Genomic DNA, 23,512 nt, shown 5'->3' with positions numbered 1-23,512 from the left:
GGGGGACACGGCCTCTCCACCTCAAGCCAGGGAGACCCCGGTGATGGCCCGCCCTGATGCCCGGTACCTCGAGGCTGCACCCTCCCTGTGCGTGGGCATCCATCCTCTGGTGCTGGCGGCTGCAACAGCGGTGACTGTGGCAGTTCTAGCAGGTGACAAAGTGGGCTGTGGCCCGAGGCTGGCCAAGCAGCCTCCTGTTTATAACAGGCTGGGCGTGGGGCGAGGTGGTGGGGCGGAGCCTGCCAGGGAAAGCCACATCTGCTCTGGTCCCGGAAGGGGAAGCCTTTGGGGCAGGGATGGGGGTCCTTCACCGCAGTGAGGCTCTCTTGCCCATGTTCCTGGAAGTGAGGTCTGGGGGCCTGGCCCTGGCAGCGGTTGAGGGGCTCCAGGTTTCTGGAAGGTGAGGAGGGACCCCACTCCGGTAGACCCTGGGGTGCCTGGCCCCCCTCCCCTGTCCACTCTCCTCCCACCTGGCCTGGGAGAAGGCTTGCTCGCCTCCACCTGACCAGCTCTAACCACAGGTGTTTGTGGCCAGGGGTCCCTGGGCAGGGACCTCCACTCCCAGAACACAGGTGTCCCCTGGTGCTGGCTGCCCAGCCCCTGGGACAGGCACCTACTGCGGGAGTGAGTTGGGGCCTGGGTGGGCAGGTGGTGCCCATAGCTCAGCCTCCCGGGAGGCATAGAGACCCTGCGCCAGCCACACACCACACTCAGGGTCCAAGTCCACCACCTCACGGCTGAAATCCTTGGCCCCAGAGTGGTTTCCTGAGGCCAGACAGTGTGTGAAAGGCTGGAGAGCCCCCACGAGGAATCCAACAGGGCTCCATGAGGCCAGAGGCCTCGCCATCCCAAATGACTAGACCTTCCACTTGGCCCTCTGCCCCTCCCACACTGGCTCTGGGTTCCTGTCGGCCCACCCCAAATGGGTGCTAAGATGAGGGAGGAAGCCCCCACCCTCACTAGGCTCTTCTGGTGGGGGCTTGGCTCTGAGGAGGGGTGAGGTCATCAGCCTCCTGCCTTTGGAAGGGGCAGATGGCAGCTGGGGACCTCTGGGAGAGGGAAGTCACGCTCAGGGAAGAGCTGGCCCTGGACTCATCTAGGTGTGAGTGCGAATCACAGCTTCCTCAGTCATAGGCTGTATGACGTTGAACAAATTACTCAACCTCTCTGAGCCCGTTTCCTCAAGCACAAAGTGAGGCTGAGTTTCCTCTTGAGGCTCGAGACTCAAAGGTGAGACCAACCGATGCCATGGGGCCAGCGTCAGAGCCCCATCTTCCTGCTTCTGAGGAGGCTGCCCCAGAACCCACCTTTGGGAGGCCAAAGACACAGAGACTGTGTCCAGCGGCAGCGAGGCCAGCAGCCCCCTCCTCCCTTCCCTTCCTGACCCCTCTCCTGCCTCCCCAGGCTCCTCCAGTGGCTGGAGGGAGAGAAGGCGCTGTCTGGAACCAGACAGGGCATCTCCAGCTCCTCACACAACAGCGGCTCGTGTGGCTGCTCCTTGACAGCTGTGTGTTGAGAGAATTAGAGAAATTATTTAGGGCCCTATGTCCCCCACCCTCTCTCCAGAGGGACGGCTGGCCCCAGCCTGCTAAGCATGGCCCCATTGAGCCTTCAAGCGGTGGCTTTCCCTGAAGCTGGACCTAGAGATATCAATGTGCCTCCTTCCAGACTGTGGGCACTCAGCACTTCATGGGACCCCTGGGCTCCACTTTCATACCCATGGGTGTCTCCACCCTCAGAGACAGCTAAGAGTTGTTCCTGGAAGGATTCTGGTGCAGCAGCCATGAAGTCTGAGCCAATGGGCTCTGCATGTGTGCCAGATTCTGGGGGCGAGGAGCATCCTCCCCAGCCTGGGGGGCTGGACCATCTGGAGTCCCTGCCCATGGGCAAGTAGGAGGCCTCCTCGGTGCTATTGCAGCGCCTCCCTGTCCCCCAGGCGCTGACTGCAGTGTCAAGCAGGGATTCTGGCCACCACGGAGGGGGCTCCTTGAGGTACTGGCCACTGGAGATGGGCCGAGTGTGTGATGTTGCCCGTGTGGGGCTCAGGGTCTGGTCTTGTGTCTCTCTCACACCTGCGCTTGAAACACCCAGCGCCTCAGGGCAGCCTCCCTTACATAACTCTCCTCGAGCTAAAAACAGCTGGGCCCGCCCTGCGTGGGGATGGCAGAGTCCGGAGGAGGCAGGGGAGAAAAGGAAGCTTGAGATGCTTTCTGAGTGTGGCAGCAGGAGGTGGGGCCTGGGACCGCCAGCCTCCCCATGAGGAAGGAGGGCCAGGGCCAGCGAAGCTCACTTGCGGCAGGGGGAGGTAGCAGGCTGCTTCCCCCCGGCTGGCTGGCCTGGTGCTGGCCTGAGGGGCGATGGGCACTTCTGTTTCTGCCCCTGGGCCTGGGCCAGCACTGCAGTGACTGCTCATATCTTGTCTGAGGTGCCCCGGGTGGGCCAGATTCAGTGGCGATCATGGCCCCCTGTCTGCCCTCTGCCAGTGGCCATGGCTGGACCCGTCGGAGCTTGGAGTCCACTGTCAATCGTCATGTGGTTAGTAACCCCACTGACCGGTGGTGTATACTGAGAGGCAGTCAGGGTTGTGGTCAAGGGTGAGACTTTGGGGTTTGAACCCCAGATCTGCATAGCGACAGTCTCTCTGGATTAGTCCCAGCTGATGACCAAGGCCTGTCTCACAGTCAGTGCAGTGTCTACCCTGGCACAGCCCTGTGGGGGCACACCCCAGACCCCACTCACCAGGAAGGGTGGTGAGGAGAGTGCTGGCCCGCCCGCTGCCCAGCCCTCCCTTACCCAGACCCCCACCCGAAATGCCATCCTCACCTGCTCCGAAGTGTTTCCCCAGTGCTGTCCCAGAGACTCTCTGCTCCCCAGGGACTTCCCTGGGGTCCCCACCTCCCTGCTCTGCTTCCCCCTCCCCCAGGGCCTGGGAGGGGACCGTGGGAGCAGAAAGTGAGCCTCAGTGCAGCGGCCACTTCTGCATAATGACCCTATTCATGGGCTAGGAGGAAAATTCAGTCGGGAAACAGTGCAACTCTTTTTATGAGGACAGCTCTGCCCCTGGGCAGGGGCTGGGCAGGATTCCTACGCCGGACCCCACCTGGCACAGGTTCCAGTGGGGCTCCTGGCTCCACAATCACTGCGGTCACACAAGGTCACCCAGGATCCGATTCTCAGGGACCCGGGTGGTTCGGTCGCCGGGGACGCGGACTGCCTCCAGCGCTTCCCTGTTGAGTGGGCATAAGAACTGGGTCCTCCAGGCGGGACTGGGCCGATTTTTTGGAAGGGGGCGGTGGGAGGGTCAAGGTACCAGGGAACTTGGGCGGGGCTCATCCCGGCACCTCGGGGGTTACCCTCTAACTGGGCCTGTTTTCCCGCGGAAGGCAGGGGATCATGAGGAGGGGAATGTGCAGGGTGGGGGGACCGGGAGCCCTGCGGCCGCTGACAGCGATGTGGCCGAGGGACCAACAGGAGGGCCAGCCGTGGCTGATTGGACCAGACCTGCCTGAGCTCGTTCTCCGCCCCTCGGAGCTGTCTGTCAGTGCGCATGCGCCAACTGCTTCTGCCTCCCGGGACTAAAGGCGACAACGAGATGCAGGCGACCTCCGCCTGGCCGTCTAGAGCGGCCGCGTCAGCTAACCGCGCCCCGGAACTGGAAGCGCAACTTGCCCCGCCCCGTGGGCGGCCATCTTGGAAGCTGAGGCGGCAGCAAAGGCGGCGGCGGCGGCGGTAGCGGCGGCGGCGGCGGCGGCGGCGGTAGCGGCTGCGGTCGGGTGGGCTCGCTCCCGGCGCGGTGCAGCTCTGCGGCGCGGGCCCCACTCTCCGCTCCCTGCTCCGGCCTCGACCACGGCGAGCCTGAGCGCGGCGGCGGCCCACGCGCGGCGACGGGGAGAGGTGAGCGTGCGCCGCGGGCCTCCGCCGGGGCCTCTTCCTCGCGTCCGCCTCGCCGGAGCCGGCCCGAGCGGGGAGCGCGGGGCCTCCGCACGGCCCGTCCTCGCCGCGTCCGCGCTCGCGGGGCCCGTCCCGGAGCTTCTGTGCGCGGAACCCGAGGTCGGTTACAGCGGGGCGCCCGGGGCTCCGGGCCGGGTCGTCCCCTCTCCGGCCAACTTGGGGATTCGGGTGGCCACTCGGCTGACGTCCCATGGAAAGGCTCCCGTTAGTGGCACACTTGCGGGCGCCGCTAGGACGAGCCAGCGTAGAGCTTGGTTTGTAAACGTATCTTGGGAATCGGTGTCGGGGTGGGCTGGCTGCCGTTGAGCCCGCCGCCGCCGCCGCCGCCGCCGCCGCCGCTTCATCTCGATCAGTTAGAACCCAGACCGCCTCTTAAGTCCCCCGAGCAATGAACATCTGGGGTGGAAACAAAATTCGGGCGGTCAGACTGGGAAGCTCCATGCTGGGTGGCTGGAGAGGGCCGTGGGCCGGCTTCTCTCCTGTGCCTGCCTGCTCTTCCCGTCTGCCAGTTACCTGTCCCGATCCACCCCTGGCCAGGTGTATGCTTCTCGCCCCCTTCCCAGTTAACACCACTTATCTGGACTATGTTTAGTTCACATCCATTCTCAAACTCACGCCGGCCCCAGCCTGGAAATGCTTAGAGAGGTCAGCCCCCGGGGAGTTAATGAGGGCCTGAGAGTTCTCTGGGCAGTGGTCAGGGCTCTGTTCTCTCTGGGTGAGGGGCCCTCGGTGTAACTTTAGGGTCTTGGTTGATTGAAAAGCCCAGCCTCTCTGCAGGTACGGTTGGATGCCAGTGCCTAGAGCTAGCGCTCTGTCATCTGCACACCTCAGCGGAGCCGACCTCTGTGCAGGTGCGGGAGTGGCAGGTGCGGTGGCCCCCGTCAGCTGCGGGCCTCCATCCAGCCTGTGAAGCAGTCCCACTGGTGAAGGGAGAGACTTCCGTGGGAGTCCTGGGCACGGGGGTGTCACGTGCACTCTGGTGGGTCAGACCAAGGTCTCTGGGCGGAGAGAAAGGAGCCAGAGGAGCCGGGCGGGCAGTGCTGGATGAAGGGCGAGTCTGTGTCCACGTGGTACTGAAGGGACTCTTGCCGGGATGTTGGTTCAGGCTACTGGCCTTCAGGCTGTCTGCCCTGAAATTTTGTATGTGGACTGTGCTTCTTGTTTTGTTTCTGAATGTCTCCTGTGACACTTGTCCTCTGTCTGTGGGGACTTGGCCTGAAGGGACCTTGAGATGCACTTCGGGGTCTGTGGAGGCACCCGATATGCACCCTGTGATATGCACCCTGTGTGCTTGGGGAAGACGGAGAATCGGAGAAACTGATTCTCGCCTGTCATCCGGAGGGCCCTGAGGGCACTGCTCTGAGCGAGGCCGAGAGAACCCTTTCCTTTAATAAACGGAGCAGTTGAATTGTAAGTGGGCTTCTAAAGATTATGACTTTCAAGGCAAAAGGGAGAGGAAAGTTCATTTGTGAGGAGCCAGGCAGGATCTATTTTGTTTTGTGTGGCTGTCCTCTAACCTTCGTGAAGCATTGAAGTCGGCCACTTAATTGAATTCAAGCACAAGTGTGTTTGAATTATCCGGTGAATTGGTATGTGTGTGGCAGAATGTCAGACTTAAGGTGCACAGTTAAAGGAAACAAGTCCTGGGTGATGGTCTTGCTTTTGACTTGTCATGGTGTTTGTTACTAGATGTTGCCCATGGCGAACCACCTTGGCCCCCTTGCCGTCTCTGGCTGGAGCTTAGGGGTGGTGCCAGGGGAGCACTCCCCTCTCAGGCTAGACCCTAACCACCCACGGTGGGCACCCCAGCCAGCAGTGTCTGCTGAGGCCTGGTGGCACCTGTGCGATATGCAGCTGGGTGGCAGGAAGGCCAGCAAAGGGCAGAATGTGGAGGCACTTGACCAGGGGAGTCAGGCACTGGGCTGGGCAGGGCCTTGGTGAGGCATCCACTGGTAGAGGCTGGGCGGGGGTGTGGCCACATGGTTGGGGCTCTGAGGAGGGGTTGGCTCAGGCTGTGGGAGTCCGAATCGGGATAGAGGGCAGCCTGGGGCTGAGGACTTGGCAGGTGGCAGAGGGGTTGACATATATTTGTTCAGTTCTGGGTGAGTCCTGAAGGTTGTGATCTGAACTGTGCGATGAGAAGGGTCAGTTGACTTCAGTGAACAGGATGGACTGAAATGGGGGGAGGCTGGAAGCCAGAGGCTGGTCGGACGTCTCGTGATAACTGATGGGCAGTTGTAGTGGGCCCTGCATTGGGGGTGTGTGGTGGGATGGAGAGAGTGGGAGCATATGGGTCTCTAAGGTTTAGAGACCCCAGAGCAGGAAGCAGGGCTGGGCATGTGGAGGGACTACTGCTGCACCCTGGGGGTGCAGAGTGAGACAGCAAGCCCTGGTCATCATCTGGCTGGGTGGGTGCTCTGAGGCGGATCCCATGGGCACAGGGCAGGAGTCCATAGCCTCTAATGAGGCACCATGGGCAGAGACTGATGGGAGGAAAGGTGCAAGTGAGGTGAGGAGTGTCCGGCCTGGTGCAGGGAGCAGTGCCAAGTGCGTACTGGCTGGGAGGTCTGCGTGGTTTGGCTGCTAACATCCTGTGCTATGGTGGGACAGGTTGGGAACACAGGTTGGGCAGAGTGATTCCTCACTTGCTGCCCTGTCTAGTCAGCCTCCCCCCTCTTCTTTCCATCCTGTGCTGCATACGCTGTGTGTCCTCCATCTCCACCGTGTTTTACACCAGTGGCTTTCTTGCTTTATTTTTAGCAGCAAAACTTTTTTGCTTATGCACCTGATTTCCATCTATGTTAAGTAGATGGAGCTGGAGCTGTTCCGGTGCCCCTGAGAGTGGGGAGCCCGTCTTCCACTTCCCCATCCTGCCCTTCTACCTCTGGAGCAGAGCTGAGGTGTCCCAGGTCCTCTGATCTGGGCCAGGTCTCTTCTCTTGAATGATGGCTGCTCCCTGGTCCCATCCCAGCCTTCAGTACTGTCCTGTGCCGTCCTGTCCCTCTTGTGCCATCTTGTCTGTCCTAGTCTGCCCCAGTCATCCTCTGCTGGGCCTCCAGAGTGCCCTTCCTAATGGAAGATCTGATTTGACTTAATACTTGGGCTTAAAAACTTTGTGGGGTGCTGCCTGACGGCCTGGCCTTGAGTCCCTGGTCGGCCTCGTCAGCTGCCATTCACAGTGCTTCGGCTCCTGCGGTGGCCCAGTGTTGTGCCCTGGACACAGCACACTTCCTTACCTTTGCCTGTCCAGCTGCTCCTGCTTCCTCTTTTGTCCTGGATGTGTGTCTGGGTCTCTCCGGGGTCCCCCCTCTCTCTCCAGTCCCAGAAAGAGGCTCTTCCTCTATTCCCTTGTTTTCCCACCCACCTGTGGCCAGTGGTAAACGTGCTGGAAAATGTTTAACAAGGAGCTCTGGGAGGGGCATGGCACCCAGCGCAGCGCTGGGGGAGACATGCACATGGCTGGTGGTTGGGGCTGGCTTTAGCTCGCCTCTACTCAAGACCGGCAAATTCAAGGGCTCTCTCCCTCTGAAGCTTCTTCAAGGACACAGGTGAGTCTGCAGGGTCTCTCTTAACCTTTGTATCTGACGAAAGTCACATTGGCGAAGGACCTGCTGGGACAGGCGGGAAAGGAGACTCTGCAAGGCTCATGAGTGTCTGAGAGGGCGGGCAAGTTGGAGCGGCCCAGGGGCCTTGATTCCGGGTGGCAGAGGTGTGGGCAGTGGGGGTTGCCTTGCTCTGTCCTGTGTCAGTGTAGACTTGTCTCCACAGATGAGCAGCAACAGCGGTAAGAGAGCACCGACGACAGCGACCCAGCGCCTGAAGCAGGACTATCTCCGGATTAAGAAAGACCCCGTGCCTTACATCTGTGCCGAGCCCCTCCCTTCCAACATCCTTGAGTGGTAAGGCTCTGCCACCTCCTTCCCTGCACCACCTGCCACCTGGCTTCTCCCTGATGGGCTTAGGGCCAGAGGGGCCCTCTTAGCGTGGGAAGGGGGTTCCTGTACACTCGTCAGGTGTGAGTGGACCGTGAAGCCTGCAGATGCTCCCTGGTTGTCTTCACAATGGATAGCAACCCGGAATGTGGCAGGCTGTCTTTGAGCTCTGCATGCGGGCCAGAGAGGATCCTTCCTAGGGGTGACTTTGGGGCCTGCAGACTCACACCTGTTGGAGAAGCTCCTTGTCTTGACTCTCCTTCTCTGCTCTTTGCTTCTTGATGCTGTGAGGTGGCCTGTCCTGCGTTGGCAAGTTTGTGATGGGGGATGATGGGTCCTGAACCCCGCTCTGTGCCTGTGGACATGCGTTTCATGGGAACTTGCCACGCCACAGAAGCGCTGCCCTTATCAGGTGTGCTGGTGATTTTGTGAGAAACAGTGTAGGGCTGAAACATTAAGGAGCATTTTCTCTGTTTGGAGGGTATTTAATATTTTATGTTTTGATCTTAAATACTGTAAAAGAATTTTTTAGATCTAGAAGAAAGAGATCTGAGTTAAAAGTCTTTTCCAGATTGGACAGGTGTTCAAGGATTTTGGATCCACATTCCTTGGCTTGCAGAGAAGGGTCAGCGCTGGCAGGTGGGCAGAAGGTCTCAGGGAGTCCAGCGTTGGTGTATAGGGGAGACATCAGTGTCACAACTCGCCCTGCCCCCAGGATGTAGCTAGCAGATGGACAAACAGGCTCTGTGGCAGTCTAGGGGACATCCTGGTCGTATGGCGGCCCCTCCTGAGTGGGAGTCAGGACCCAGGTTCTACTGTTAACTAGGAAGACCCACTGCAGAGGGAGAGGGAACTAGGAAGACCCACTGCAGAGGGAGAGGCGCGAGGCAGAGTCCATCGGAGACCAGACACAGGCTTCCCCTCCTTGCCACGAGCTGCAGCAAGCTGTATGCTGGCAGGTTGTCCTTAGGGAAGCTCCTTTGGGACTGAGCACCAGAGATTTCAAGGGGAGTGGGTCACAGGAACCTCTGCCTGAAGCCCCTCAGTATTCCAGACTCCCAGAAGGACAGCAGGCTTCCTTTCAGCACTGACCACATTTTTGCCCAAACAGTCGAGGTGCCGTTAAGGTTATGAGACCCCTTGGCATCCAGTTCCAGACACCAGCTGAGGACGGCCGTGTTGGGCCTGCTGTGTGGGCTCTTCCCAGCCGGGGTGTCTGTCCCCGCCACTGGAGAAGAGAGTAGTCTTCTGGAGAGGTCTGTACTCTAGGCCTTCCTCACTCTGCTGCCCTGGGGCTGTCAGGCACTCTCAGAGCACTGCTTGCCCAGCCCTTCCTGATGTCCTCAGATTGGACACAGAAATTGGGAGCAGTGACAGATTAAGGCCACGATCCCCAATTTAAGGCCACCTTTCCCAGTTTGTTCCTAGTCTGCTGACATAGGATGATGGTATTTTTTGGCTCTGACCTATCAGCCAGTAGAGAGCAGAGGTTGTCAGTGTCCTGGTGGAAAGTAGTGTTTGGAGAGGTAATTACTCGGGTGTGCACAGTTGTGTCTGGTCTTGTGTTTCTGGTTAGTTCTGTATTCTTCTTTGTGCTTTTCTGTTTTCTTTGAAAATTTGTAAGTTCAGGGCTTCTTTGGTGGTCCAGTGGTTAGGACTCAGCTCTCACTGCCAAGGGCCTTGATTCCATCCCTGGTCAGGGAACTAAGATCCCATCAACCACACAGAGCAGTCAAAAAAAAAAAAAAATCGAGCAGTTCCAATGCTTCTTGCCATAGAGATGAAGTGTTGTTTATTTGTGTGGAGAGCAGAGTCCATGGGGCTGTGGCCCTCTGTGTGAGGCCTTTGGTGACCACCACGAACTGTCCCTGTCCCTCCTGCTGGAAGATAGCTGCTCTCGAGGTCACATCTGAGTCTTCCAGGGTGGCAGGGCCAGGGCACAGTCTCTGTGGGTCTCCAGCTATTCCTGGTGAGCTACTGCATGATATTTGGGCACACTGAAAAGCATTAGATTTCAAGTACATCTCAACTATAAATTGTGAATTTTTGTTTTTTTGTTTGTTTTTTTCCTCCACACTGCATGACATGTGGGATCTTAGTTCCCTAACCAGGGATTGAAACCTGCACCTCCTACATTGGAAGTGCTGAGTCTTAACCTCTGGACCTCCAGGGAAGTCCTGTGAAGTGAATTTTTAAATTGTCAGTTGATGTTAATGGTCAAAGAGGGTTAGCTTTTTGCGTACTGTGTTGTGGATTCAGAGGCACTTTGCAGAAAACTTGGAGGGAACAGCCTCTCTGATCCTGTTGGAGAGGCAGGGAGCTGTGTAGCTGGTCAAGTTCAGTCACCTGCTGAATGTCTATGATTGTATTAGTTTCGGGTGGGCCCTAAAAACCCCAGCCTTGGAGTGATGCCATCCCCAAAGCCAACTCATTTTCTCTCCTCCCTCAGGCACTATGTGGTCCGAGGCCCTGAGATGACTCCTTATGAAGGTAAGTCTTTGGTCTGAGTTAGGTGAACAAGAGGCAGTGTCTGTGTTCCAAAGAGACCTTACCCGAGAAACTCTGTCCGTTTGTCAGTAATGCTCTTTCTGGTTTGGATGTGCGGGAGGTAGACAGCACACATTTGGAGCTTGTTCTGGTTTCCTCCAAGTCCTAGAGGTGTTTGCTCAGGGTTTGGTTTTGCTGATATGTCTCCGGCTTCAGGTTCAATCCCTGGGTTGGGAAGATCCCCTGGAGAAAGGAAAGGATACGCACTCCAGTATTCTGGCCTGGAGAATTCCATGGACTGTGTGGTCCCCAGGGTTGCAAAGAGTCAGACATGACTGAGTGACTTTCACTTCACTTCACTTCACCTCTCTGTCTTCAGGGACTTCTAAAGTATCAAGTTTGCTCAGCCTCCTATCTCAGTGGAGAACAGACGGGGAAGAGGAAGACCAGACTGTGTGTCGTTGAGGGAAAGGAAGTCATTTCCCGAGTGCTCGCTCTGTGCGGTGTCCTCTGAGCTCTGGAGCGGCACATTGTGTTGGTGGGGCACAAAACGTGGGGGCCCGCAGGGCTTGCCAAGGGCGGATGCTGCCACCCAGTGGCCTCTGGTGTTTGTGAATAGACCTTGGAGCTGTCAGTCAGTTAGTCTCCAGGGCTCAAGTTGAGCCCTGGAGCCAGCCTCCAGGTGAAGCCAGAGCCCAGGGGAGAACTGTGGCCAGACAGGCCGCTCTCTAGGCCTGGGTCCTGACTTTTGGTGGCTGGAGCAGCCCGCTTGCTTCTTCCTGCCGTGGGGTTCTGTGTGCGATTTCCCTAGAGGGTTTGTGCTGCTGGGAGGAAGGGTGGGGTGACCCACAAGCCATTCACGAGCCTTATGGGTAGGCTGGCAAAAATGTCACTACCTCATGGGACTCTGCTGGCTTGGGAATCCCCTGTCCTGAGGAAACAGTATAGAAGGCACTTGGGTGGCATGTCATTTTTGCCACAGGGTATCAGGCTTGGTGATGGCTTTGCATGGGGTTCCAGACTACAGGGCAGAAGATGGGCTGCAGGACAGCCTGTGTGGATCGTACTTATCAAATACATGCTGTGTTTTTAATAAACTTGAAGAGACACTAAGAACGAGCAGTGTTTTTTCGCAAGTAGGATTATGCCTGGTTTTAAGGGTTTTTTATTCTTTGTGGATTTAGTGTTTTCCATATAAGAGGGGTGAGGGGCTGGACTGCAGGAGCCTCCCCATCCCCCAGCCGCTCTGACTGATGATAACAGTCACTCTGCTCGCCTGGGTCTGGTCTGCTCTCCTGTGTGTCCTGCTGTTCTGGTCCTCGGGCTGGGACAGTCTACCTCCTCCTTGGGAGGGTTCCTTCAGAGACCAGGGCTTTTTCTGCTGCCCACCTTGCCACTACTCCCCCCCCTTCCCCTTAGCACTTGTTGCTGTGCCCCTCCTGATGCCTGTCCCCGCCTCAGCTCAGGGCCCTGCTGCCCACAGTGCCACCCTCCAATGACTCTGCTCTGTCAGGGTCTCCCAGGGACCCTCAGCTGCCACACGTGGTGGACGGCTCTTGGGCCTCAGTGTCTGGGCCTGTGTGGATTCTGATGCGTAGACTCTGGCTCCCTCCTCGTTTGCTCCTCTGACTTGTGGGTGTTCTGACCCTTCCCTCGCAGTCTCCTTAGCCACTCTCCCACGTCCACATCTGTCTGGTTCCATGTTGGCTGCCCACTGACCCCATCTTTGCTCTGAGCTCTGTCAGTGCTGCTCCAGACCTGCGAGGCTCACAGTTCAAGTGGGCTTCCTGACACACGAGTGTTGGTTTGTGTCTAGAGGTTTTATTTTATTCCTTTAAAACCCTAGGAGAGTGTTCTGTAGACGCACACAGGCTTATTCTAAAAATTGGTTTTAAAACTTACATGAAAAGTGAGGGACTGAGAGAAGCTAAAATGGTTTTTTAAAATCATAAAGTGGAAGTAGTCGCTGTGCCTGGTTCTGAGACTCGTGGTGGTGTCGTGTTGACTGGACAGTGTGCTGGCCCTGGAGGGAGGTGCGGTTCAGCTCCCCGACAGTGGGTTGGGGGCAGCACTGCGGAGGCTCCCAGTGTGCTTCTCCTAGGCCTCCCTCCTCTGGAGCCAGGCACTCTCCGTGGCGTCTGTCCTAGGGCTTGGCCGGGACATTTGGAATGAAGCCAGAGGAGAGACCCCTCCCTCCCGCTGCCGCCCCCACCCCCAGCCTCTCACACCCTCAGATGCATTACCCCCCAGGCCTGTGACAGACGCTCTGCGGTGGAGAGCGGGCATCTGGGTGCCAGGGGAACTGCAGGCCCTGCTCGTGGCTATGCCCCAGCCCCTCAGTGTGTGTGACTGCGTGCGGAGGCCTTCTTGCCAGAGACCAGCGGCTGCAGGTGCTGCTGATGGTCCTCTCTGGATTGGCCAGGCAGGTTGGCCGCCCTACGCACACCCTGCACCGCCCCTCCACTAAGTGGCCTCCACTAATGTGTGTGGGTGCTCCTGCTCCTCTGGGCCGAGCCCCTGTTTCCATCTCCTGCGCTTTTTCCAGTTTGGCTTTTCTCAGTGCTTGTGGTGCGGGCGTGCTCCAGCGTCGTCTCTAGAGTTAATCCCTCACTGGCTGGCTTGTCTACATGCAGAGCTTGCCTCAGGTTGCACTTGCCCATCACTGCCCCCACCCCCACCCCCTTGCTCTTCTGCCTCCATCACTCCTTCACCATGGGAGACTGCCCCAGGCAGTCAGAGAGTTGGGCAGAGACCTGTGGCGCTGGAGGCCAGCAGGGAGCCCCAGTGGGAAGACAGCAGCTCTGTCAAACCTCATTGTACATGCACACACTTACACAGACACATGAATGTCGCTGGAAGTCCTGTCAAGTTACGTTCTTCTGCCTTGCCAGTCTGGGTGGGCCCGAGGTTCTCCAGAGGAGGGAGTAGCTCACAGGGCTTGCGAGGGGATAGGGGTCAGCATTGCATTGTTTACTCATTTTTAGTGGGGGAATGATAGCAGTTCACCTGTTGCTGGGTGTGGTTTGGTGGAGAATGGGAGGCAAGACGTACAGGAATGAGGGGACCAGAATATGGGGGTAGGGCCAGTGAGGAGCCTGTGCAGATTCTGTCTTGATGCTCTGCTATCGGGAAGAGAGGTGTGCAATGAGGGAAGAGGGGCTTGCGGTTGGCATGGGGTGAGGTGGGTGGTAAGGCCTCTCTAGGTTGGTGGTGTGAGCTGCAGTGAGATGGCCAGCATGACGTGTGCATTCCAGGGCTTGTGGGCAGGAGCCTGAAGGCTGTGAGGGCTGCGCCCACTGTGGCGATGACAAGGCTGCTTCTCTCTTCTGTTGCAGGTGGCTATTATCACGGAAAACTAATTTTTCCCAGAGAATTTCCTTTTAAACCTCCTAGTATTTATATGATAACTCCCAATGGAAGATTTAAGTGCAATACAAGGTAAGGTGTCCCTGTGCGCTTGGATGCGGGACTGGAGTCCTGAGGAACCTGTGCCCCGTTGACTGGGTCCCTTTTTCAGGCTGTGTCTTTCTATCACGGATTTCCACCCAGACACGTGGAACCCGGCCTGGTCCGTCTCCACCATCCTGACGGGGCTCCTGAGCTTTATGGTGGAGAAGGGCCCCACCCTGGGCAGCATCGAGACATCGGACTTCACGGTGAGCTTGGGGGTGGTGAGGAGGATGCTTGGTCTCCTCAGCCCAGTTAGGACAGGGACTCCTCCGTTATTAGTTGGGATCAGGTCTAAGATCAGTTGATGATAAAGAAAGGTAAACGGCCTTGGGATATCCCATGTCAGTCTTTCCTGAGGAGCATGCTTGTGGACTGCTTTCCACAACACGAAGACACCAGTCGCTCAGCTGTCACTTAGTCTGTTTCTGGAACATGAAGGAACTGAAAGTAGCCATCAGGCTGACATTTTCCTTCTTTTTCTTCCTAGAAAAGACAACTGGCTGCACAAAGTTTAGTGTTTAATTTAAAAGACAAAGTGTTTTGTGAATTATTTCCTGAAGTTGTGGAGGTAAGAAAGTGAAAGTTTGCTATCCGTTTTGCTTTCCCCAAGTCAGGAACACTTTGATTCTATTTTTCCCAAGAGAGTGTATACCTGTGTGTTCTTGTGCTACAAACATGGAGAGAGAAACTGAGGTGCAAACAGGCAGGTGCTGCAGACCTGCCCCTCTCCTTGGGGCACCACAGGGCTGGAGGGTGAGTTGGAGATGCGGGCAGGTCAGGGAAAGGGTGGTGGGCCTGCTGAGGTCACGGGTGGCCAGGAGTGAGGGGTGGGCACACTCCCTGGTCTTGGTGCTGGAGCAGAGAATGTGGCTGTGAGCAGGGGAGGCTGGGCCTCATGGAGGTTGGGGCCCTGGGGGGTCAGAGCAGATCAGACCTGGCTCAGTCCCAGTCCCTGAGGCACAGGCATGGTGATTCTGACTGTTCCCACAGGCCCTTGCGTCTGTTACATAGGATTAGCAGCAGCTCAGCCTTCACAGGCAGTTGTTAGGATGAAATGTGTGCAGCTGGTGACTACTGACCCTGCTGGGTCTCCTTGGTATACCACAGCCCCCTCCTAGGCCCTGAAGGAACTGGCTTGTTTAAACCAACCCTTGTTTCCTGCTGTTTTTCTCTTAGGAAATTAAGCAAAAACAGAAAGCACAAGACGAACTCAGTAGCAGACCCCAGGCTCTCCCCTTACCGGACGTGGTTCCAGACGGGGAGACGCACCACGGCCAGCACGGGCTCCCGCTCCTCAATGGGCACGCGCCGGGGGCCGGGCCGCACCTGGCAGGGCTCCAGCAGGCCAACCGGCACCATGGACTCCTGGGCGGGGCCTTGGCGAACTTGTTTGTTATAGTTGGGTTTGCGGCCTTCGCCTACACGGTCAAGTACGTGCTGAGGAGCATAGCGCAGGAGTGAGCTGCCACTACGACCAGCAGAGGGGTCGGACACACAGGACGCTGGGCCCGAGCTCGACGTGGGCTGGCTGGACGTGCCACTGAGTACGTGGGCCTGGCTGACTCCTGGGGTTAGCTTTTTAAAAACCTTTAAAAGGAAAACAAGAACCAAAGCGTGTAGTTTGTATTTGGAGGAAACGTGAGAACCCCAGCCCCCATGCTCGCCCTGGGATCTGGCAGGGGCTGAGGGGCTCCATGTCCACGAGGAGGCCTCACGCTTTGGTTTTATAGCTTATCTCCCATATTGTCTCTTGGACCTGTTTTAGTAACCTGTTTTTCATTTTATTAGATTTGGTCACTTAAAAATATAAAACTCGATGCCTATCCAACACTCTGTGTGCATTCTTAGTGCAGAACTCTGACCCGGCAGGCAGGGCCGGGGCCTGGCACGTGGCCAAGGGTGGGTCGGGGGTGTGGGCTCTGTCTGGCCTGAGTGTTTAAGACATGCTTTTGTTCACTAGAAACGAGCAGGTTTCTCTTGGGGGAGCACACGGGCTCTTGTGCTGAAGTTGAAAATCTGCTTTCTCACTGAGGCTGAGCTGTGTGTGTTGCCTGGTCACACTGCCTGCTTCCCTTCACACCTGCAGCCTTCCCTGTGCTGTGCTGGTGGCAGGAGGAGACCTTCAGCGGCTCCCTGGGTCTCACCTGCTCCACAGGCTCTGCATTTGTGGTCCAGACCTTTGTTTGCCCTGGAGACAGGCTCCCAAAGATCCTTTCACAGCAGATCCGTGTCTGGTTCCTAGAGGCTGGCTGCCTGGGAAGGAGGGATGGACGGCTGGGTTCAGGGGCAGGGCTGGTGGGCGCCCTCTCAGGCTTGGGATCTGTGACTCCCTGGATCGCCAATGTCTTCCTCCTCTGTGTCTCTGCTAAATGATGTCGCCTGCACAGTGTTCAGTGTTTGGAAGGTGCTGTGCCTGGGCCTACCAGACAGCGGGTGGTGACTTCACTGCGTGCAGGCAGGCATTGATGCATCTTCAGCGTTCTTTGTTTTTTGATCAACTTAAAATTGCTTTTTGATTTACCACTTCTGTGTATTTGACCCACTTCTGTGAAAAAAATCCTTTTGTCTTTGTTCCTAAATTTTGTGCTCTTGGTGTCTGTGAACCACAAGTCCATCTCCACCCAGTGCTGAGGTAGCCTGTGGGGCCAGAGCTGCCGCATGTGCTGAGGAGCTGGGCGTCCTGTGACCAACAGTGGACCTGTTGCCTGTGCTCACTGCAGAGCCTGGCTGCTGGCGTGTGTGGCTCTGCTGGGCCTCCCTCCATCCACTGCCAGCACGAGGACGTGTCTGTGGAGGTCTTTACCCCTTCCAGGTGTGCCATGTTGCCTGAGGGCCTCAGGAGGCAGAACGTTTAGCAGATGCATCTTTTCTGTGTGTGAAATCTTAACTTTCAAAATCCCTCAGCCAACGGTGGGAGCAGGTTCATGCTGTACAGAGACTTCGCAGTGCCCATGGCAGCTTGCTGTCTGATGTGACCCTGAATAAAAGATGACTTTGTCCTCATTGGTTTGAGAGGGTGGGACACCTCCCCTGGGCAGTGGGTGGGCAACCCGATGGGGGCTATAATGGGGGCTCCCAAGGTCCTGTCCTGTGTGGAGTTGTGTCCCGTCGGGTCGAGGTCAGCTGACCTGAGCCTCTTCCAGGGGGCATTTGGTGGCTGTGGCCAGGAGGCGTGGACTACTCAAGAGCAGGCTTCCTCTGGTCTGGCCTCAATCAGCCAGGAGGGCTGGGGCCCTTGGGGACTGCCGGAGGCTGGCACAGCTGGCACGTCCACGTTCCAGGCCAGCAGGACACAGGTGCTCAGCCTGGAGGGGAGAAGTCTATCTTGCAGTCCCTTCCTGCTGGGCCTTGGCCAAGGGCACATGGAGGCTTTAACTGGGCAGGTGCAGAGGGGCTTCTGTGGCGTGACCTTGAGACCGGGCTCACCAGCTGGACACTTGAGAGAGCTAAGGCCCCACTGGCGAGCTCAGGATTCACTGATACTGGCTGCTGTTGTCTTGGGAGGTGACCACCTCTACCTGAGTAAGGAGCAGGACAGGTGTCCTTGGGCAGACACTCCTCACATCGTCCCCACCCAGCTTGTCTCTGAGGTGGTTCTGCCTGAAGCTGCCAACCCTGCATGTGGCCCAGAGCTGGCTGTCTCCTGCCCACATTGTTCGTGCTGGACTTCTGCCAGTGGGCGGGGGGGGGGCGAGGTCTGGAGGGATCTTCTGTGCTGCCCCTGGGACAGGAAACCCCACCCTTTTCAAGTCTGGATTGCAAGCAGCAGATCAGCCACAGCTCTGACCACAGTTAGCCCCAGGTGGCACTAGCCAAGGGGCAGCTGGTGAAGAGGGATGGTCCTGGCTTAGGTGTTGAGCCCCCACCAGGGCCTTGTCGACACCACTTGGCCACAACTTCATGCTGCCTGCAGCTCGTAGGAAGGTAAGGAGGGACCCCAGCTCTCCCTGGGGACCTGCCCACTGTCCCTTGCTCTCCATTGCCAGAGTGGCTCGTCTGGCAGGTCACCGCCACTGGGGGCTCAGCTTTCCGCTGACCTCCATTGGGGGGATAGGCCTGGAGACTGGAGGGCCCAAGGGGCACAACTGGGTGACGGCATCCTCAGTGAGGGTTGGGCAGGCCCAAGAGGAGGGGCAGATGTGTGCCATGCCTTTGCTTAGAGGTTGACTGGTCTCTTCCCTGCTAGCCCCACTGGTCCTTGGTGGAGGAACCCCCAGGGTTATCTAGGCTAGGACCAGCTGGGAGCCCTCCCAAGAGCAGGGCCACAGCCTGGGGCAGCAGGGCCAGAGGGACAAGGCTGTGAGGTCATAGGAAGGGGCTGTGAACCCCGACGGAGTGTGTCCCCGCCTGGGGTCAGTCCCCGCCTGGGGTCACTGGGCCCCACCCTGAAGTGGCTGGGTTGGGGAGTGCACAACCTCTCCCCTTGGGCAGCAGCTGTGTGGGAGGTGGGTGGTCTGTCGGTGGGGTTCCACCCCCATCCACGCCCCCTGGCAGGCCCTGAAGCCTGGGAGGCTGAGGTTCTTCCCTTGTGAGCCCGCCCCCTTGGAGCCCGCCAGCCTTGAGGAGGAGGAGAGTGCGGGTGGGCAGGGCACCGCTCACGAGGGAGTCTGCAGGATCGGGGGCGCGTCCCTCACTAGCCCAGCTCATCCTGTGCAGACATGCACCAGTGGCAGTCAGGCGTCCCTCGGGGCTGCGCCCCCACGCTCAGACTCTGAGTGCCTCCGGTTGCCTGGGCTCAACAGCATTGAGCCGCTGCGGGCTCCGGACCCGGCAGCTAGCAGCCAACATGCACTGGGCCTGGGTGGCCGCCACAGTCCTCCTCTGGCCACAGCTCGTGTTCCTCGGGGGCAGCGGGGCCCGGCGGGAGCCCAAGAGGCCTCGGCAGTCCAGCCAGCGCCCCATAGCCCCCAGCGCCACCACACTGGGCAGCGAGGGGCTACTGGGCTTCCCCAAGGTATGCATGATCTGTTATGGGCCCACGTGGGCCATCCTCCAGCCCGCCTCCCCTGTCAGAGTGGGGTGGGACTTTGGGCAGGAACCATAACAGTATGGATCAGGGGACCCTCTCTGGGCCTGGGGAGGGAGTAGGGGGTGGAGGGGCTTCTGTGGGGGCTACACTGAACCCACAGAAGCCTAAGGACTGTCATGCCCTGAGTAACCTGCTGCCCTGAGGTGAGACTGCAAACTGGGGAGGTTCTTTGGGCAGTTGGCTCAGACCCCCTGGTGGAATCTGGTGCTCCAACTCTGGCTTCTGGGGTGGCCAAGGCTAGCTCTGACACGGGGAGGGAGACCAGGTCCTGGGAGGCCCCTGGCTCCAGCCTAACCCCTGGCATCCCCTCTAAGAGCCTCTCACACCTGCTTCATCCTTCAGTCTCCACCCTCTTGGGCTGGGGCTCCCTGAGGGGGTCTCGGAACTGACCCCGTCAGCAAGGGCCTGGTGGCTGCTGGACTTGAAGTGAAGCAGCGGTTGCTGGGCCAGGCCCCCTGCCAGCCCTTGAGCCTTTGATCCTGGCCTTCGCCTCCCGCAGGCGTCTCTATGGCGGCCAGCCTGGCTGCTCTCGGCCTACGCACCCCATTGGAGCCTAAGGCCCCATATTCCAGCTGGGCAGGCTGAGGAGAGCAAGTACTCTGGCCCTGTTGCCAGGGGAGTGGGCTGCCAGCAAGCTCTGGGATAGCTGCTTGGGGGAGGATCCTTGGGGGCAGTTCCTGCTCTGCCTTGCCCCACCTGCCTGGGCTGCCCCTCCGGAGCCAGGGCAAGGCAGTCTGGGGGCAGACAAGGGCTGTCCTTGACCATGGCACCCCCACTCCAGGACAGCCCTCCGCAGGCATCAGGAGACCCGCTCTTCCTGTTGAGAGTGGGCTCCTGTTTCACCTGCCCCCCAGGTCGCCCACCATGGCTCAGGTCTAAGGTGACCGGAGAAACAGGCGGACTTCAGAAGGGAGAAACCCTGGCCCTCCCAGCCCCCCACACCTGGTCAGGACCCCTTGGCCTGTCTGCCTGGACAGCTGGCTCTCCAGGAGTGCCCGGGGCTCCACTGGCCTTGTGGCAGTAGCTCTCCCCGGCCAGACCAGTGTCTGTTGCGCTCCTGGTCACTTTGTGGACCTCCCGTGTGAGACCTGGATACAGAGAGGGACCAACCCCCAGCTCGCACCCCCCCACTCAGCCCTGACTTTGGGGCTGGGTGTGCTCCTATCCCTCCCACTGCCCTGGTGCAGAAATGGGGTACAAGAAATGTCTGGAGGGTCTGATCCTGGGCTGCCAGCTTGCACACCCAGCGCCCACTCTCCCCAGCCTCGCACGACTCTGGAAGACACTCCTGTCCACCATTGCCTGCCTCAGCCAGGCCGGACCTCTGTCGGGACAGGCAGGGCTGGCTCCATGTACACACAGCCGTGCCCATCCGCCTGGGCACAGGAAGCAGCAGGAGGGGCCATGCGGGTCCCAACACAGCAGCAGACCGCAGGCTTCTGGATATGGGTCCCTGGCCTGAGCCCCAGGGGAGCCCTGCGGTGCCCCGTTGCCATATTTCCTGTGTCTGCACTGAGTCCCACCCCAGCAGCCTGGGCCCTAAGATTCCTATTGTTCTCCGAGGGTAGTAGGGCAGGACCCAGCAGGGCCTGGTGGTCAGTGTACAGCCTTGTCCTCTGACCCTTCAGCTGCCCGAGGCCTCAGGGCCTGAGTTCACAGATGCCCATGTGACATGGCTGAACTTTGTCCGGCGCCCTGATCATGGGCCCTCAAAGAAGCGGTGCCGAGGCCAGGACAAGAAATCGGTGAGCCCCAGGATCCGAGCCCAGGTTGGGGTGGCTATGAGTGCCCCCTCGGGAGCCTCATTTTCTCCTGCCTCCCCCAGCGAGGCCTCTCTGGCCCCCCCGGCCACCCCGGTGTGGAGGCCCCCCAGGAGTCTGCACTGCAGGAGTTCCAGGACATGCTGAAGGGTAGGCCCCCTCCACACCCTCTCCTCCTGGGTGTGGAAGAGAGCCCCATGCTGCTGGGAGCCACACCTGCACCGTTGTCCCCACAGAGGCCACCGAGCATCGGTCCTTGGGGCTGCTGGGCCCTGTGTTGCCTGAGGGGATAGGCAGGCAGCTGGTGGCCGAGGCCTTCCACTGTCGGCTGAGGGGCCCGGTGCTGGTGGACAAGAAGACACTGGTGGAACTGCAGGGCTTCCAGGCCGTGAGTGGGCGTGGCGGGCGGGCCCCACAGGACAGCAGGCCACAGTGGCCCCGGGGAACCCTGGGCCTCCACACAGCGCCGAGGCTTGGGGTAGGGTGTGAGGAAGCCAGGGCAGAGGTGCCTTCCCTTGTGGGGCTTCTTGGGGCCCAGAGTCCTGGTGGGGACAGATGCATGGGTCACCCTTCTGTCCTGCCCACCTGGGGTCTGCTTGAGCTGAGGGCTGTTGGTTGCAGGCACCCCCCTGCCCCAGGCTGGGTGTGGGAGGTGAGGCTCCAGACTGCAGCTGTGTCCCCCTGCTGTCCCACTCCAGCCTGCGGCCCAGGGTGCCTTCCTGCGGGGGTCTGGCCTGAGCCTGGCCTCCGGTCGGTTCACAGCCCCGGTGACTGCCATCTTCCAGTTTTCCGCCAGCCTGCATGTGGGTGAGCGGATCTGGCCAGGGTGTGGGTGGTGGGGAGGGGCTGGCCCTCCAGGTGGGCCCCAATCTCACAGACCTCAGGCCTCAGTCCCATTGCAGGGACACCTTCTGCCTCAACCCTGCGCCCACTGGGGACTGGACAGCCCTCATGCCCACCCTCCCCAGCCCATAGTGTGCCCCGAAGGCCCCCAGCCCCCACCCCCTCAGTTCCATCCTCCTTGTGGGCACTGCAGACCCAGCCTGTCTTCCCAGATCCCAGGGAGCTGCAGGGCAGGGTCCGGCCGAGGGCCCGGGACACAGTGCGGGTGCTGGTCTGCATTGAGTCCCTGTGCCATCGCTACATGTGAGTGGGCCCCTCGGGGGTCACTGGGGTGTCCTGAGGGGCAGGGGACCGCCTACTGCCTTGCCCACAGAGCGGGGCTACCCCAAACACAAAGTACCGTGGTGAGCCCTGAGGCGGGAGCATGCAGGTCTCTGGGCACCGACAGGGGTGTTCCCTCCACGGCCACTGTGCCCTGGCCCCTCATCCCTGGACCCCACATTCAGGTCCCTGGAGGCCATCTCCAGCCTGGAGAGCAGTGGCAGTATCTTCTCGATGCACGTGCAGGGGCTGCTGCAGCTGCAGGTGAGGCGGGGCCACTGGGGCGGGGGTCAGAGGACCACGGGGTGTGGGGTCCTGGACCTCTAAGCCTCAGCCTGGGCACTGCAAGGCCTGGGGAGGGGCCACCTGGTGGGCTGGGTGTCGACCGGAGAGCGGCTGGACCCCATGGGTGGTGACGTCCACTGTGGGTGTCTGCAGGCTGGACAGTACACCTCCGTCTTCGTGGACAATGGCTCTGGGGCAGCTCTCACTGTGCAGAGCAGCTCCAGCTTCTCCGGCTTGCTCCTGGGCCCGTGAGGGATGGACAGGGCCTCAGAGAAGTCACCCTACCGCCCCCACCCCTCTGCCCGCTGGTAGACCTGTGATCATAGCAATAAATAAAGGTCGCCCAGCCCCCACCGTCGCCTGGTCACTGGGACATCATAGGGAAGAGGCAGGGGAGGGGGGGCAGAGTGGCCATGGGTATGGGTGAGGGCTTGGCCGGGGAGGTGGAGGCTCTGGCTCATCACCCTGGCAGCATGTGTGTGGCCCCCACAGCCCCTGCTTCTGTTAAGGGCCACGTTTACTCTGAGGACAAGGACAGTTGTCCATTCAAGCCACCACTTGGCCCTGCCCATGACCTGGGGCTGCCCCTCAGCCAGCCCGGGCCAGTCCCACCTCAGAGGGCAGCAGTCTGTGGACATTCGCAGCGCCATGGAGGACTCGAGGTTGGGGTGCAGGATGGTACATGTCGGGGCATGCAGGGTGAGGCAAGGTGCCCCAGGGGGGCCTGGGCCTGTGGGTGAACAGGGCCGCCAGCCCCCCGTATGAACCCCAGGGTCCTCAAATCCCCTCATTCCCTAAGAGAGCTGACTTCTCACCACTCTTGGCGCTGCCACCCTGAGGTCTGGCCCCCACCCCTCACGGCCCCAGCAAACTCAGACTGAAGAATGTAAATTGTAGTGAGTCGTTCAGGGCTCTACAGAGCTGCCGAGATACCATCTCTGCTTGGGCCCTGGGCCCCCAGCGGGTGGCCCCACGTGACCCGTCTGTATAAGCCTGGAGGGTGGGGGTGAGGGGGTGCTCAGCTCTGCAGTAGTGGGGCCCAGAGACCCATTTCCAAGGCTGCAGGAAAGAGTAGGGGCTCAGGGGCAGGGGTGGGGTGTGGGAGGATAGCAGGCAGGTTACCAGCTGCTCCCCCGACCGTCTGCAGCCCGCTGGGTAATGAGGCAGGAAAGCTCTGGTGCCGGGCAGGCGCCAGTCCCTGCAGCCACGGGCTTGGCCTCTGACCTGTCCCCCCGCCTCCCACCCAGTGGCAACAGGAGCCAGGGGTCTGGGGGTGGTTCTCAGCCTCATGGCGGCATGATCTGAGACGGGTGTATCCACCCCTGCAAGGGGGATGCGTGAGTGCCAAGCTGGGGTCTCTCTGCTGGGCGGGGGAGGAGAAGGGGAGAGGCCAGGGCCACTGCTCCACATCACTGAGGGCCTTTGTGGGCTCCAGAGCCCAGGCTTCCTGCGGC

The 23,512-nt window shown here is 59.5% G+C and overlaps 2 protein-coding genes across 3 annotated transcripts; both read left to right on the top strand.

The window, feature by feature from the left end:
- The first annotated feature begins 3,690 nt into the window (after positions 1-3,690).
- On the top strand, positions 3,691-16,396 carry UBE2J2 (ubiquitin conjugating enzyme E2 J2). Of its 2 annotated transcripts, none has more exons than XM_040264146.1 (7): positions 3,691-3,894; positions 7,720-7,850; positions 10,333-10,373; positions 13,706-13,808; positions 13,888-14,026; positions 14,308-14,388; positions 14,997-16,396. In XM_040264146.1, the coding sequence occupies exons 2-7, from the start codon at positions 7,720-7,722 to the stop codon at positions 15,279-15,281; spliced, it is 780 nt and encodes a 259-aa protein (XP_040120080.1). In that variant the 5' UTR covers positions 3,691-3,894; the 3' UTR covers positions 15,282-16,396. The 2 variants fall into 2 exon arrangements, with proteins under 2 accessions (XP_040120080.1, XP_040120081.1); XM_040264147.1 differs by lacking the exon at positions 3,691-3,894 and adding an exon at positions 5,970-7,499.
- Positions 16,397-18,419: 2,023 nt separating this feature from the next.
- Positions 18,420-22,411, top strand: C1QTNF12 (C1q and TNF related 12). Its single transcript, XM_040264132.1, has 8 exons — positions 18,420-18,774; positions 20,478-20,594; positions 20,675-20,759; positions 20,846-20,997; positions 21,308-21,416; positions 21,665-21,755; positions 21,959-22,037; positions 22,212-22,411. Exons 1-8 carry the CDS (start codon positions 18,607-18,609, stop codon positions 22,308-22,310), a joined length of 900 nt encoding a protein of 299 aa, XP_040120066.1. The 5' UTR covers positions 18,420-18,606; the 3' UTR covers positions 22,311-22,411.
- The last annotated feature ends 1,101 nt before the right edge of the window (positions 22,412-23,512 follow it).

Source organism: Oryx dammah, unplaced genomic scaffold, assembly GCF_014754425.2.
Source record: "Oryx dammah isolate SB20612 unplaced genomic scaffold, SCBI_Odam_1.1 HiC_scaffold_21, whole genome shotgun sequence".
Lineage (NCBI taxonomy): Eukaryota > Metazoa > Chordata > Mammalia > Artiodactyla > Bovidae > Oryx > Oryx dammah.
This window is presented reverse-complemented; position numbering and strand designations above follow the sequence as displayed.